General features: G+C 43.0%; 1 protein-coding gene across 1 annotated transcript in view; it reads left to right on the top strand.

Moving 5' to 3' along the window:
- Positions 1 to 4,186: 4,186 nt before the first annotated feature.
- Positions 4,187 to 13,301, top strand: part of SLC22A16 (solute carrier family 22 member 16) — a 67,921-nt gene continuing 58,806 nt past the window's right edge. Inside the window, exon 1 of the mRNA XM_073337041.2 lies at positions 4,187 to 4,347. Within this exon, the coding sequence (XP_073193142.1) occupies positions 4,298 to 4,347 (50 nt within the window). The 5' untranslated portion in view covers positions 4,187 to 4,297. The remainder of the gene's footprint in view (positions 4,348 to 13,301) is intronic.

Raw genomic sequence — 13,301 nt, 5'->3', positions numbered from 1 at the left:
AGCACAATTGGAGTGGCAGCTAGCAAGGGATGTGAAGGGAACAAGAAGGGTTTCTACAGGTATGTTAGCAACAAGGAGATCAGGGAAAGTGTGGGACCCTTACTGAATGGGGGAGGCAACCTAGTGACAAATGATGTGGAAAAAGATGAAGTACTCAATGCTTTTTTTGCCTTGGTCTTCACAGACAAGGTCAGCTCCCAGACTGCTGCACTGGGCAGCACAGTATGGGGAGGAGGTGAGCAGCCCTCAGTGGTGAAAGAACAGGTTAAGGACTATTTAGAAAAGCTGGACATGCATAAGACCATGGGTCCGGATCTAATGCATCCGACAGTGCTGAGGGAGTTGGCTGATGTGATTGCAGAGTCATTGGCCATTATTTTAGAAAACTTGTGGCGATTGGAGGAGGTCCTGGACAATTAGAAAAAGGCAGATATTGTGCCCATCTTTTAAAAAGGGAAGACGGAGAATCCAGGGAACTACAGACTGGCCAGTCTCACCTCAGTCCCTGGAAAAATCATGGAGCAGGTCCTCAAGGAATCCATTTTGAAGCACTTGGAGGACAGGGAAGTGACCAGGAACAGTCAACATGGATTCACCAAGGGCAAGTCATGCCTGACAAACCTGATTGCCTCTGTGATGAGATAACTGGCTCTGTGGATATGGGAAAAGCGGTGGACGTGATATATCTTGACTTTAGCAAAGCTTTTCATACCATCTCCAACAGTATTCTTGCTAGCAAGTTAAAAAAGTATGAATGGACTATAAGGTGTATAGAAAGATGGCTAGATCGTCGGGCTCAACGTGTAGTGATCAATGGCTTGATGTCTAGGTGGCAGCCGATATCAAGCGGAGTGCCCCAGGGATTGGTTCTGGGGCCAGTTTTGTTCAATATCTTCATTAATGATCTGGGTGATGGGATGGATTGACCCCTCAGCAAGTTTGCGGATGACACTAAGCTGGGGTGAGAAGTAGATACACTGGAGGGTAGAGATAGGGTCCAGCATGACCTAGACAGATTGGGCCAAAAGAAATCTGATGAGGTTCAACAAGGACATGTGCAGAGTCCTGCACTTAGGACGGAAGAATCCCATGCACCCCTACAGGCTGGGGACCGACTGGCTAGGCAGTAGTTCTGAAGAAAAGGACCAGTGGATGAGGAGCTGGATATGAGTCAGCAGTGTGTCCTCGTTGCCAAGAAGGTTAACGGCATATTGGGCTGCATTAGTAGGAGCATTGCCAACAGATCGAGGGAAGTGATGATTCTCCTCTGTTCGGCACTGGTGAGGCCACATCTGGAGTACTCTGTCCAGTTTTGGGCCCTGCACTACAGAAAGGATGTGGACAAATTGGAGAGAGTCCAGAGGAGGGCAACAAAAATGATCAGGGGGCGGGGCACAAGACTTATGAGGAGAGGCTGAGGGAACTGGGCTTGTTTAGTTTGCAGAAGAGTGAGGGGGGATTTGATAGCAGCCTTCAACTACCTGAAGGGGGGTTCCAAAGGGGATGGAGCTCGGCTGTTCTCAGTGGTGGCAGATGACAGAACGAGAAGCAGTGGTCTGAAGTTGCAATGGTGGAGGTCTAGGTTGGATATTAGGAAAAAGTATTTCACTAGGAGAGTGGTGAAGCACTGGAATGGGTTACGTAGGGAGGTGGTGGAATCTCCTTCCTTAGAGGTTTTTAAGGCCCAGCTTGACAAAGCCCTGGCTGGGATGATTTAGTTGGGGTTGGTCCTGCTTTGAGCAGGGGGTTGGACTAGATGACCTCCTGAGGTCTCTTCCAACCCTAATCTTCTATGATTTTGTATATTAACTGTCTTACTAACTTGAGAATGTGATAGCATAGTAGTTGAAGTTTCTTTTTGTCCTTTAAGAAATGTTTAACTGTTGTTCCATCTCCTGGTAGCTACGATGTTATCTGAGAAAATTATTTTTTTTGTGGAAAAAATTCAAAATTTCCTGAATTTTCGACTACAAAAACCCAGCCTTTCCCCCCTCTTCCTCTCCCTATCCTTCTCCAGTGACAAAATGGGAAAAGGGAAAGAAAGTAAGGGAAAAATGAAAATTAAAACAAAACTATTTTTGGTTTTTGAATTTTTAATTTAAAGATGAAAAAATAAAAATGCTACAAATTTCAGTGACAAATTTTGTTTCCGAAAAAGGCCATTTTTTGCTGACAATGAATGAACAATTTCAATCAGCTTGAATTAAAATGTATAGAGTATATAAATCAATTAGTGATAATGTAATATTAATTATAAAAAGTATCCCAACGTGGCAACTTTTTAATTTTTGAGCTTTTATTTTTACCGTGAGAGTTTTAGATTAAACCTTTAAGATCAAGGTCCTGTCCCTCTGGACATAACTGTTTGTCAGAGGGAGAATTTTCTCCAATACCTTTGGTTCATGATGATTTTGATGGATTGCAAATTCCTTCCTCTCTTTCCCCTACCTCCCATTCTCCCTGTATCTTACTTTACACAAACAGATTAATTATTAATGGATGGTCACTGTTTCACTATACTAATTACACAGCAGAAAATTATTCCAGACTAGATAGCAAAAAAATTGCATGCGTCTGAGACTGCGCTTTCAAATGGTGCATCATATTTGCCTGAACTGTATTGTGTGTGTCAAATTTAGGTTGTAAGCTCTTTGAGGACAAGGATGTCCGCATTTTGGTGTCTTGTGCAGTGCCCAGAGCATTGTTGGCACTTACTAATGAGAACAGTCTGTACAGGGCCAAGCACACGGATGTGGCTCAGCAAATACAAATTAATTTCCAAATACAAATTAATGGCAGATAGAGCCTAGGTTCTTCTGAGAGAGGCAGGGCCGTCACTCGCTATTTTGGTGCCCTAAGCAGCGCCCCCGGGGGGGGGGGGGGGGAAGGCTTAATATTAAATGATTAAATAACGGGTAAACTGTGATTTAACGAGGACCTCTTCCTGAGCTGTACTGTGGAATTGAGTTTAAAGGGCTGATAGCTTGTTGTACTTGATTAATGATTAGCATTGTTGCCCAAGTATGACATACACTATGGCTGCAAGGCCGTCCCTAGCTATTTTGGGGGGTGGGCTGTGTGGGGCCACAGGCCTCCATGGGGGAGAAGGGTTGGCCACTTCCTGCAGGAAGTGGAGTGACCCGGGCCCAGCCTGCTCTGCTCCCCCGGCTCCCAGGCTTGAGGGGACGGGAGAACCGTCCCTCAGCACTTGCCGGCACCGTGGCTGGGAGCCAGGGGAGCGGAGCAGGCTGGGGCTGGGTTGCTCTACTTACCAGTGAGTGCAGGGTCGACCGCTTCTGGAGTCCTTAGGGGAGTGAGGCTGGGGCAAAGCAGGGACTGGAGCTGCACGCAGCTGTGCAGGGCACCAGGAAATGTGGTGCCCCAAATTTCCTGGTGCCCTACCCAGTTGCGTACTTTGCGTAAGGATGAGGGGTGAGTGGGGAGCAACTCTGGGAACAGACGGGCATACCGGCCAAAAGCAGGAATGAATTATGTATACTGTGGTCATGCCTCAAGGCCTCATCCAGGTCAAGGGCCTATGTACATGTGTATAGTATGGTGACAGGTTTCAGAGTAGCAGCCGTGTTAGTCTGTATCAGCAAAAAAACTGAGGAGTCCTTGTGGCACCTTAGAGACTAACAAATTTATTTGAGCATAAGCTTTTGTGAGCTAAAATCCACTTCATCGGATGCATGGAGTGGAAAATACAGTAGGAAGATATATATATATATATACAGAGAGAATATGAAAAAATGGGTGTTGCCCTACCCACTGTAATTTGGTCTCCTTACACTTGGTATGGCAACACCCATTTTTTCATTTCATCTCTCTCTCCCCACTGTATTTCCCACTGCATGCATCCCATGAAGTGGGTTTTAGCCCACGAAAGCTTATGCTCAAATAAATTGGTTAGTCTCTAAGGCGCCACAAGTCCTCCTTGTGTACACTATGGAAAGTCCCTGCCCACCCTTGCTCACAGCCTGGCAGGGGCTCCAATGGACCCCTCACGGAGCGCAGGGGTGTAGAGGGTGCCCATCCCCGGGGTATCTGGCCAGGGCTATGGAGATCATTCGAGCGGGAAGCTGGAAGGCAGCGGTACAATTCTGTGGCAGCCCCTGGTGTCCGGGCGGGCTCGGGGGTGTCTCCGGCGCGGCGGTGCAGACCAGGGGGAGGAGTTAGCGGCGGCCGGGACCCGAGGCTCTGGTGGGCGGAGGAGCGGCGGGGGCCGGCCGGGCTGGGAGAATGACTCTCCCCGCGCCCGCCGCCGGGCCAGCAACGCGGCCCCTCTGCCCCCGCCATGGCTCCGCACTGGGAGCGCCTCTTCGACTCCGTGGGACACTTCGGCAGGTAGCGGGAGGGAACCCCAGCGCGGGGCCGGGCGGGTGTTTTCCAAGGGAAACTGAGTCTTCCTGAGCCTGCTCCCGGGCAGCGGGGGAGCTCCTGGGAGGCAGCGGCTGCCGGACCCACGGGCCAGGGGGAGCGTGGCGGGTCGCTGCCCTGCTGGCCCCCCTGGGGGCTGTCACGCTTCGAAATGCCGAGTCAGACCTACCTCCTACCCGCCCGGCTGGCTGCGAGCCGCGGGAGCGAGACCCTGCTGCCGCTGTGGTTCTTTTGGCATGTGGTCAGAGTCACACTAGCTCAGGTCAGGACCTCACAGGGATAAGGCCCACATTACAAAAACTTAGTAATGTGTTTTCAGCCTGAGCTATACACGTTTTCAAGAGGTTACAGCTGGAGAAACCGATAGTCGTGGCTTATTATGGCAGGTTTCAGAGTAGCAGCCGTGTTAGTCTGTATCAGCAAAAAAACTGAGGAGTCCTTGTGGCACCTTAGAGACTAACCAATTTATTTGAGCATAAGCTTTCGTGAGCTACAGCTCGCTTCATGCTGTAGCTCAGGAAAGCTTATGCTCAAATAAATTGGTTAGTCTCTAAGGTGCCACAGGTACTCCTTTTCTTTTTGGCTTATTATGGGTGTATAACCCCTTCCCCATAAATGTAAGTAACCTTTTCAAATGGTTTTATTATTGTTTTTAGGGTTGACATCATTGCCTAACAAGATTTTTTTTTTAACCCAAAATGATCTCCTTCATCTATCATGAAATGGCTGCTTTAATGGTGTGTTTTATTAGTTTTGAATCATGCATAGTACTACAGCTGAGAATCCTTGTTAGAAAATCAAATAGCTTCCTCAGTCAGCCTATTTTTATAAGCTCATATAAATCATGTGCTATATATGGTTGAAATAGTTCTTGCACAGTTAGATTCTGACCAGTCCAAATATGACTGATAGTATTTTGGAACTGGTTTGATTATTTTAAGCTCCAGATCATACAGTAAAGAATGGCCAACTGTTAATTTTTTTAAAAAATCACTTTTAGTTAAAAGCATTAAATTTGCCCAGTTAATGCTAATCCCTTTTTTTATTTGGCTCCCTTTCAAAATCTACTTTGGTGCCTACAGCCATTCAAATATTGGTTCTGTCATGTGCATACAAAATGTTGATATAAAAATAAATGACAATAATTTTCAAGCTATGGCATTTAACATTTCATTTAAAATATTTCAGCAGTTCCTCAATGTTTCATAGCTTTTATTTCCCCACCCCCCACTCCCGTTTGTTCAACTCATCCCAGTTTTTGTAAAAGTACGTTAATACACAGGTTTGTTATCACTGAAAAGTCAAAACATGGCTTTGTTCAAAGCCATTTCAAAACAAAATATGTCATTAAGGACGTAAAAAGATAATTTGTAATACCAATGTTAGAAAATTGCAATAATTAAAATAAAACATATGTTTGAAAAGAAACACCGAGCTAATACTACAAAAAAATTACATTTTCCCTGCTGCATATATGAATTATAGCAGTATGGTCTGCTGTTATCAACAAAAGGACTGTGTCCATTTGTGTTTGACTTGTGCCTAACACAATGGTGCTGTGATCCTGATTGAGGCTATCTGGCACTAACTGCAATAAAAATAAATAATAATAACCTGCATTCTCCCTTTCTGATGTCTATCAGTAATAGGAGAATCTGAAACCTATATTATGAAGGTGAGTATGTTATTGCCAGGGGGGAGTTGAGGTGGGGGAGGTTGTCTGTGGTTCATAAATTCAGGAAAGTTGGCTTAAAAGTTGCTCTCTGGCCTGTATTTGGAGTGTGAAGTCTCTGATGGTTATTGGGAAGATAAATGGAGAAGAGTATGGTGTCTAGCCCATCACAGAATGGTGAATTGAGCCATGGTTTAGTCTGGAATGAATATAGAGAGTAATATATGAGCTATCCATACCAATAGGATGTATGAGAGTCAGGATTCCAGTCCCTAATCTGAACCACTAGTGGATGTGGGTTGCAGTTTACAAGTAGGTATGTAGAGCATTCTGTGGGGTTGTAGGGGAGTCTTGGCTTATACTTTAATTAAAACAGATGAGGAAAAATCAGGGCTGGCTCTACACTTTTTGCTGCCCCAGGCAGCGCGCCAAATTGCCGCCTGAAGAAGGGAACTGCCGCCTAATTGCCGTTGCGGGACTGTGAAGATACAAGCTGCCACGGCAAAAGAAACCATGCCGCTCTAACTACGTACGGACTGCCGCCCCTTTAAGATTGCTGCCCCAGACACCTGCTTGGAACGCTGGTGCCTGGAGCAGGCCCTGGGAAAAATGCCAGGGGAAAGGGGTCAGGATTTTCCCTATTTGTAGATTTCTTGGTGAAATATTTCTACACTTTCTGATGTATAGGTTTTTTTGAACTGCAATGATCTAAATTCCTGTCTTTCAAACACTTGATTTTAAATCTGACTCCAAATTTTCTAACTTTACGTTTTTTGCTTAATAAATGAAATGCTCTTACAGCATTCTTATCAATTAATAGTACAGTTGCTACCTTAGCTTTATTTTAACGAGATTTTTGGTTGATTTACTTCACTTAAAAAAATCTTTTTACACTGCTGGTGTGTGAAAACTTGTACTATGTTATGTGGAGTTGTTACAATTTGGAGCAAAGAGAAACCCAATGCAAGAACTACTCCAGTGTTTATAAATTCAGCAGGAGACTGTGTTGCTTATAAAAACTGCTTTGGACCAGAGATTCCTACATTGGAGCTCTGCCACATCCAGACCCCAGGTCTGTACTATTCCATCTAAGCTTTTATATGTGCTCATTGCCCTAGCAGCAGTATTTGAGTTCCATGTGCCAGGCCTTCCCTCTCCTTCCCACTTGTTGGGGCCTTATCTGTCTCCAGCCCATCCATTCAGTGATAGACTCTCCCTCTCCTTTTCACTCAGAGATTTTCTAGACTCCTCCTTCCCATATAGAGTCCTATATTCCCTCTCCTATGTCATAGCTCACAGATCTTGTTGTGGCCATATTCCCTCCTCTCCGCCCCCCCCCCCGTTGTAAATTACTATATGTTCATAGGGCCTCATGGAATTCCCAATGTTCACAAAAGATTAATCAAATAACAAAAAAACCCAACCATCTCAAAAGTACTCAGACACCATTCCTTGCGTAGAGAAAAAGAAGATAATTGTACAGAGTGTATTTTTGATTTTCCAACCTCTCTTATCTCAAAAATGCCTTGAAAGATTACTTCCAGACTTTCTCAAAATACACAATTCTGGCAGATATGAATACACATGCTTAAGAAATTTAAGGACAATTGGTTTTGGTTCACTCAATTTACTGTGGAGAAACAGGTGGTCATAGTCCACTTTCTAACAGAGCTACACATAACCATAACAATGAAGAGACTACAGTCTTTCTATAATCTATATAATAAGATTCCAGGATTGTCACTGTGTGTGTCACTCTGAAGCTTAGAATGCCCATTGAGTCAGCGTGAATCAGTGGAAACAGCTACAAGCATCGTTCACAGCTCTTTTTGTTCAGAATAGATTGGATCATCACTGGATTTCACGGTCAGTTACCTTTCAGTTTTGAAGTTCTCAGCATTTTGACTTTATGAATTACACCTGTACGCCAGCATAGGCTTTCAGCTACTGTAAAGCATGTATCTATGCCATGCAAAGAGTCCTAGACCACTGTTTTCAGAGTAACAGCCGTGTTAGTCTGTATTCGCAAAAAGAAAAGGAGTACTTGTGGCACCTTAGAGACTAACCAATTTATTTGAGCATAAGCTTTCGTGAGCTACAGCTCACTTTATCGGATGCATACTGTGGAAACTGCAGAAGACATTATATACACAGAGACCATGAAACAATACCTCCTCCCACCCCACTCTCCTGCTGGTAATAGCTTATCTAAAGTGATCACTCTCCTTACAATGTGTATGATAATCAAGTTGGGACATTTCCAGCACAAATCCAGGTTTTCTCACCCTCTGCCCCCCACACCCTCCCCACAAACTCACTCTCCTGCTGGTAATAGCCCATCCAAAGTGGCCACTCTCTTTACAATGTGTATGATAATCAAGGTGGGCCATTTCCAGCACAAATCCAGGTTTTCTCACCCCCCCCACCTTTTTTTTTTTCCCCCCAAAAACCACACACACAAACTCACTCTCCTTCTGGTAATAGCTTATTCAAAGTGACCACTCTCCTTACAATGTGTATGAAAATCAAGGTGGGCCATTTCCAGCACAAATCCAGGTTTTCTCACCCCCCCACCCCAAACACACACACACAAACTCACTCTCCTGCTGGTAGTCGCTCATCCAAACTGACCACTCTCCTTACAATGTGTATGATAATCAAGGTGGGCCATTTCCAGCATAAATCCAAGTTTAACCAAAACGTCGGCGGGGTGGGTAGGAAAAAACAAGGGGAAATAGGCTACCTTGCATAATGACTTAGCCACTCCCAGTCTCTATTTAAGCCTAAATTAATAGTATCCAATTTGCAAATGAATTCCAATTCAGCAGTTTCTCGCTGGAGTCTGGATTTGAAATTTTTTTGTTTTAAGATAGCGACCTTCATGTCTGTAATTGCGTGACCAGAGAGATTGAAGTGTTCTCCGACTGGTTTATGAATGTTATAATTCTTGACATCTGATTTGTGTTCATTTATTCTTTTACGTAGAGACTGTCCAGTTTGACCAATGTACATGGCAGAGGGGCATTGCTGGCACATGATGGCATATGTCACATTGGTGGATGTGCAGGTGAACGAGCCTCTGATAGTGTGGCTGATGTTATTAGGCCCTTTGATGGTGTCCCCTGAAGAGATATGTGAGCACAATTGGCAACGGGCTTTGTTGCAAGGATAAGTTCCTGGGTTAGTGGTTCTGTTGTGGGGGCTGAAGGTGACGGCTAGTGGCGTTCTGTTATTTTGTTTGTTAGGCCTGTCCTGTAGTAGGTGACTTTTGGGAACTCTTCTGGCTCTATCAATCTGTTTCTTCACTTCCGCAGGTGGGTATTGTAGTTGTAAGAATGCTTGATAGAGATCTTGTAGGTGTTTGCCTCTGTCTGAGGGGTTGGAGCAAATGCGGTTGTATCGCAGAGCTTGGCTGTAGACGATGGATCGTGTGGTGTGGTCAGGATGAAAGCTGGAGGCATGTAGGTAGGAATAGCGGTCAGTAGGTTTCCGGTATAGGGTGGTGTTTATGTGACCATTGTTTATTAGCACCGTAGTGTCCAGGAAGTGGATCTCTTGTGTGGACTGGACCAGGCTGAGGTTGATGGTGGGATGGAAATTGTTGAAATCATGGTGGAATTCCTCAAGGGCTTCTTTTGCATGGGTCCAGATGATGAAGATGTCATCAATATAGTGCAAGTAGAGTAGGGGCGTTAGGGGATGAGAGCTGAAGAAGCGATATTCTAAATCAGCCATAAAAATGTTGGCATACTGACACTGGAGATAACTCAACTAATCACCACCTTATTCTACAGCTACCTGAACAGCACCTACCCTTCAGTACCTGTGTTCTAGTTATGACTACTATTCCATGTTTCTGTTGTCCCTATAATATCTGATTTCACTTCGTGCACCAATAGTCCTTGTTCCTCCATTTTGTTAACTCAGGCTTCTTGCATTGATGTACAGACATCTTATTTGTTTCTGCTTGGCTTCATGCGTATTCCTTGCCTAATTTAGGTAATCATTTTACTGCCATCATCACCTACCTGACTGTCACTGTCAGTAGTACTGGCTCTATCTTTCCTTTTGTTGTCTATTCTCCTACCCTCTGTTGTTCCTTTCTCTGTTGCTGTGCTCCTTTTACTTGATTTTCCTTCCACTCAATATTAGAATCGGGTGTGAAGATTACATGAGTATCTCCCAACCATCTCCCCTAAATTCTTAGTTTAAAGCTCTTTTAATCAGTTGTGCTAACCTCCATCCCAGAAATCTATTTCCTGCTCTACTCAGGTAGAGTCCATCCAATTAGAACCATTGTCTGTCTGTGAATGTCTCCCAATGGTTGAATATCCCAACGCCCTCCTTATAGCACTGTTGTCCGAGCCATTTGCTGATCATCATCATCTTGTCTTGCTTTTTGTTCTTCTCCTCTAGGGAAAGGTATAATCCCGCTGAAGATCACCTGAGCCTCCATTTCTTTAATTGTCTTCCCCAGCCTAGCACAGTCTTTTTTTAATGCATCCCAGGGAGAATCTAGCAGTATTGTTTGTTCCATCATGAAGAACAATGAGCGGATTCTTTCCTGTTCCCATTAGGATCCTCTTCAGCCTCATGTTCATATCCAGTATCTGTAATATTGTTCTAGTTTTTTAATCAAAAAGTTGTGCAGTAGCAAGTGAAACACTTTACAGAAGTTTAATTATATTATCTCAACATTATTGCCTTCATCAACCAAACTTCATATCTTTTTTTTATGAGACTACAAGTTAGTTTGACAAGATCTGTGTTCTATAAACCCATGCTGATTTGCATTAAATACATTACCCTCCTTTTAATTCTTTATTAATCAAGTCTCATATTGGACGCTCCATTACCTTACCTGGGATCGATGTCCAATTTACCCTTATTAAAAATTGGCACAGTGTTAGCTTGCTCCAAGACTTCTTCAAATTCAACATTAATGATCCAGCGATGCAAGTTATCCGGACCTGCTGATTTTAAAAAAACTGACTTTATTAGCTTCTGTTTAACATCCTCCAGAGATACTAGTGGAATAGAAAGAGTGTTATCACCGTATGATGAGACTACATAATTTATTTTTCCCCAAAATACAGAACAGAAATATTTATTGAACACTTCTGCCTTTTCTGTATTATTATTGATAAGACTTCCATTTTCATGTAGTAATGGACCAGTACCTTTGTCAGGATTCTTCTTGTTCTTAATATATTTAAGTAACTCTTTATTATCCTAACTCTGCTGGCCATAGATTTCTCTTTGAGTCCCTTTGCTTCCCTTACCAATTTTCTACAATTCCTAACTTCTGATTTATATTCATTACTATCAATTTCCCCTTTTTTCCATTTGTTGTATGTTGTGATTTTTTTTTTTATACCGGCTTTCACTTCCACTCTAAAACAGGTCATTTTTTCAACCAGTACCATCACCTTCCTTGATTGTGGAATTGTGGCTTTTTGTGCATCTAGTAAAGTGTTCTTAAATACTTCCCAATTATCAGTCACATTTTCCTGACTAAATTCTTCCTCCCAGTTGCTATGGCTCGTAATTGTTTTCAGCTTTGTGAAATTGGTCCTGTTAAAGCACTAAGTGTATATATTACTGTTCTGACCTTAATTCTGTGTGCACATTGTAAATGTGATCAAGTCATAATCACTTGTGCCTAAGCAACCGTTAATTTTTACTTCTGTGATCAGTTTCTCTTTATCTGTTAAGACAAGATCTAATAATAGAGATCGAAGAGGAGATACACCAGTGCCAAATAAAGAGGTAATATAACCTTCTTACTCCTACTTGATATTTCCATTAATATAGCCAAGGATAACATTAGCCCTTTTCACTGCAGCATTGCTCTGGGAGCTATGTTCAGCTGATTATCCACCATGACCCCCAAGTCCTTCTGAGAGTCACTGTTTCCCAGGATAGAGTCCCCCATTCTGTAATAAGGATTACATTCTTTGTTCCTCAAAGTATGACTTTTCATTTGGCCGTATTAAAATTAAAGTTAAAAATATTGTTTGTTTGCACTCAGCTTATCAAGTGATCCAGGTCACTCTGTAGCATTTCTGTCAGTCTTCATTATTTACCACTCCCGCAATATTTGTGTCATTTGTAAACATTACCAGTGATGATTTTATATTTTCATGCAGGTCAATGATAAAAATGTTAAATAGTTAGGGCTGTGGGCTGTGTTTCACAGACTGGTAAGAATCTATAATTTTTACCAAACCCAAAAGCAGTTCAGACTCATGGGTAATTGGTCATGTACAACATTCACTTGAAAAAAGCCACAATGGCTGTCTCTACAGAATTATTAATTATTTTGTAATGTACGTGATAAGCTGCATCTGCAACATGGAACATGATGCAAATATTATATGAGCATGATGGATTATACCCGGTGCTGTATCTTAAGGGTGAAAATAACACAGTTTCCCTCAACATTTTAACCTGGTAGCTTCAAGAGTTTAGTATTGTTTCCTCTGATTTGCAGGAACTATTCCTATTTACTTGTATAGAGCTTTGGAAAATGCATATTTATGAACACCATCACCACATTTCTCTCAAATGATTGCTTCAAACCTTCTAGAAACTAAGTATCTCAAATCAGTGTCCACCTATGGGTTCTACTTGGGAGTGGATGTGTGACAGAAAAACTGCATCAGTGTAACATCTTAATTGTGCCAAGTGATAGCATCTGCACAGAACTGTTGCCCCAGCTCATATTGTCATGTAAAAAGTCAGTAGGACAAGTGGAACTTCAGTGATGATTGTTTCTTGTCTAGATGTCTTCTTATAAGGTCTATCTGCGTGCATTCATGTGTTTGATTCTTGTGGGGTACTTATTGTAGAAATGCCTGAATCTCATACTTGAAGAATTCTTCCAGATTGATTGAGCATGTTTGGCATGTGATGTCTGATGTGCCAGAGATACTCTAGTCATGCTGAATAGCTGCTGTGAGGATCTTCTCTGATGAATAATTCCCCTGAACAAGGGAAACTTGTTTTCTTTTTTTGGTTCTCTGATAGGTTCAAACAAAGCACCACATCTTTCTGTTATGATATAAATAGCTTCCCAGTAGGGGTCCCTTAGGAGCTGAGCAGGGAAACTTTGTTCCATGCAGTCTTCTGACTGACCTCTCTGGTGGATGCCTCTATCTCCTTCTGTCAGTGCCAAATTCATGGCAAACAGGGAAAGAAGGGAAAGGAGACCAGGGGACATGCCATGGTAGGGCGCATCTATCTTGTA

Source organism: Lepidochelys kempii, chromosome 3 (assembly GCF_965140285.1).
Source record: "Lepidochelys kempii isolate rLepKem1 chromosome 3, rLepKem1.hap1, whole genome shotgun sequence".
NCBI lineage: Eukaryota > Metazoa > Chordata > Testudines > Cheloniidae > Lepidochelys > Lepidochelys kempii.
Note: the sequence above shows the minus strand (reverse complement) of the source record. Positions and strands in the feature narration are given on the sequence as shown.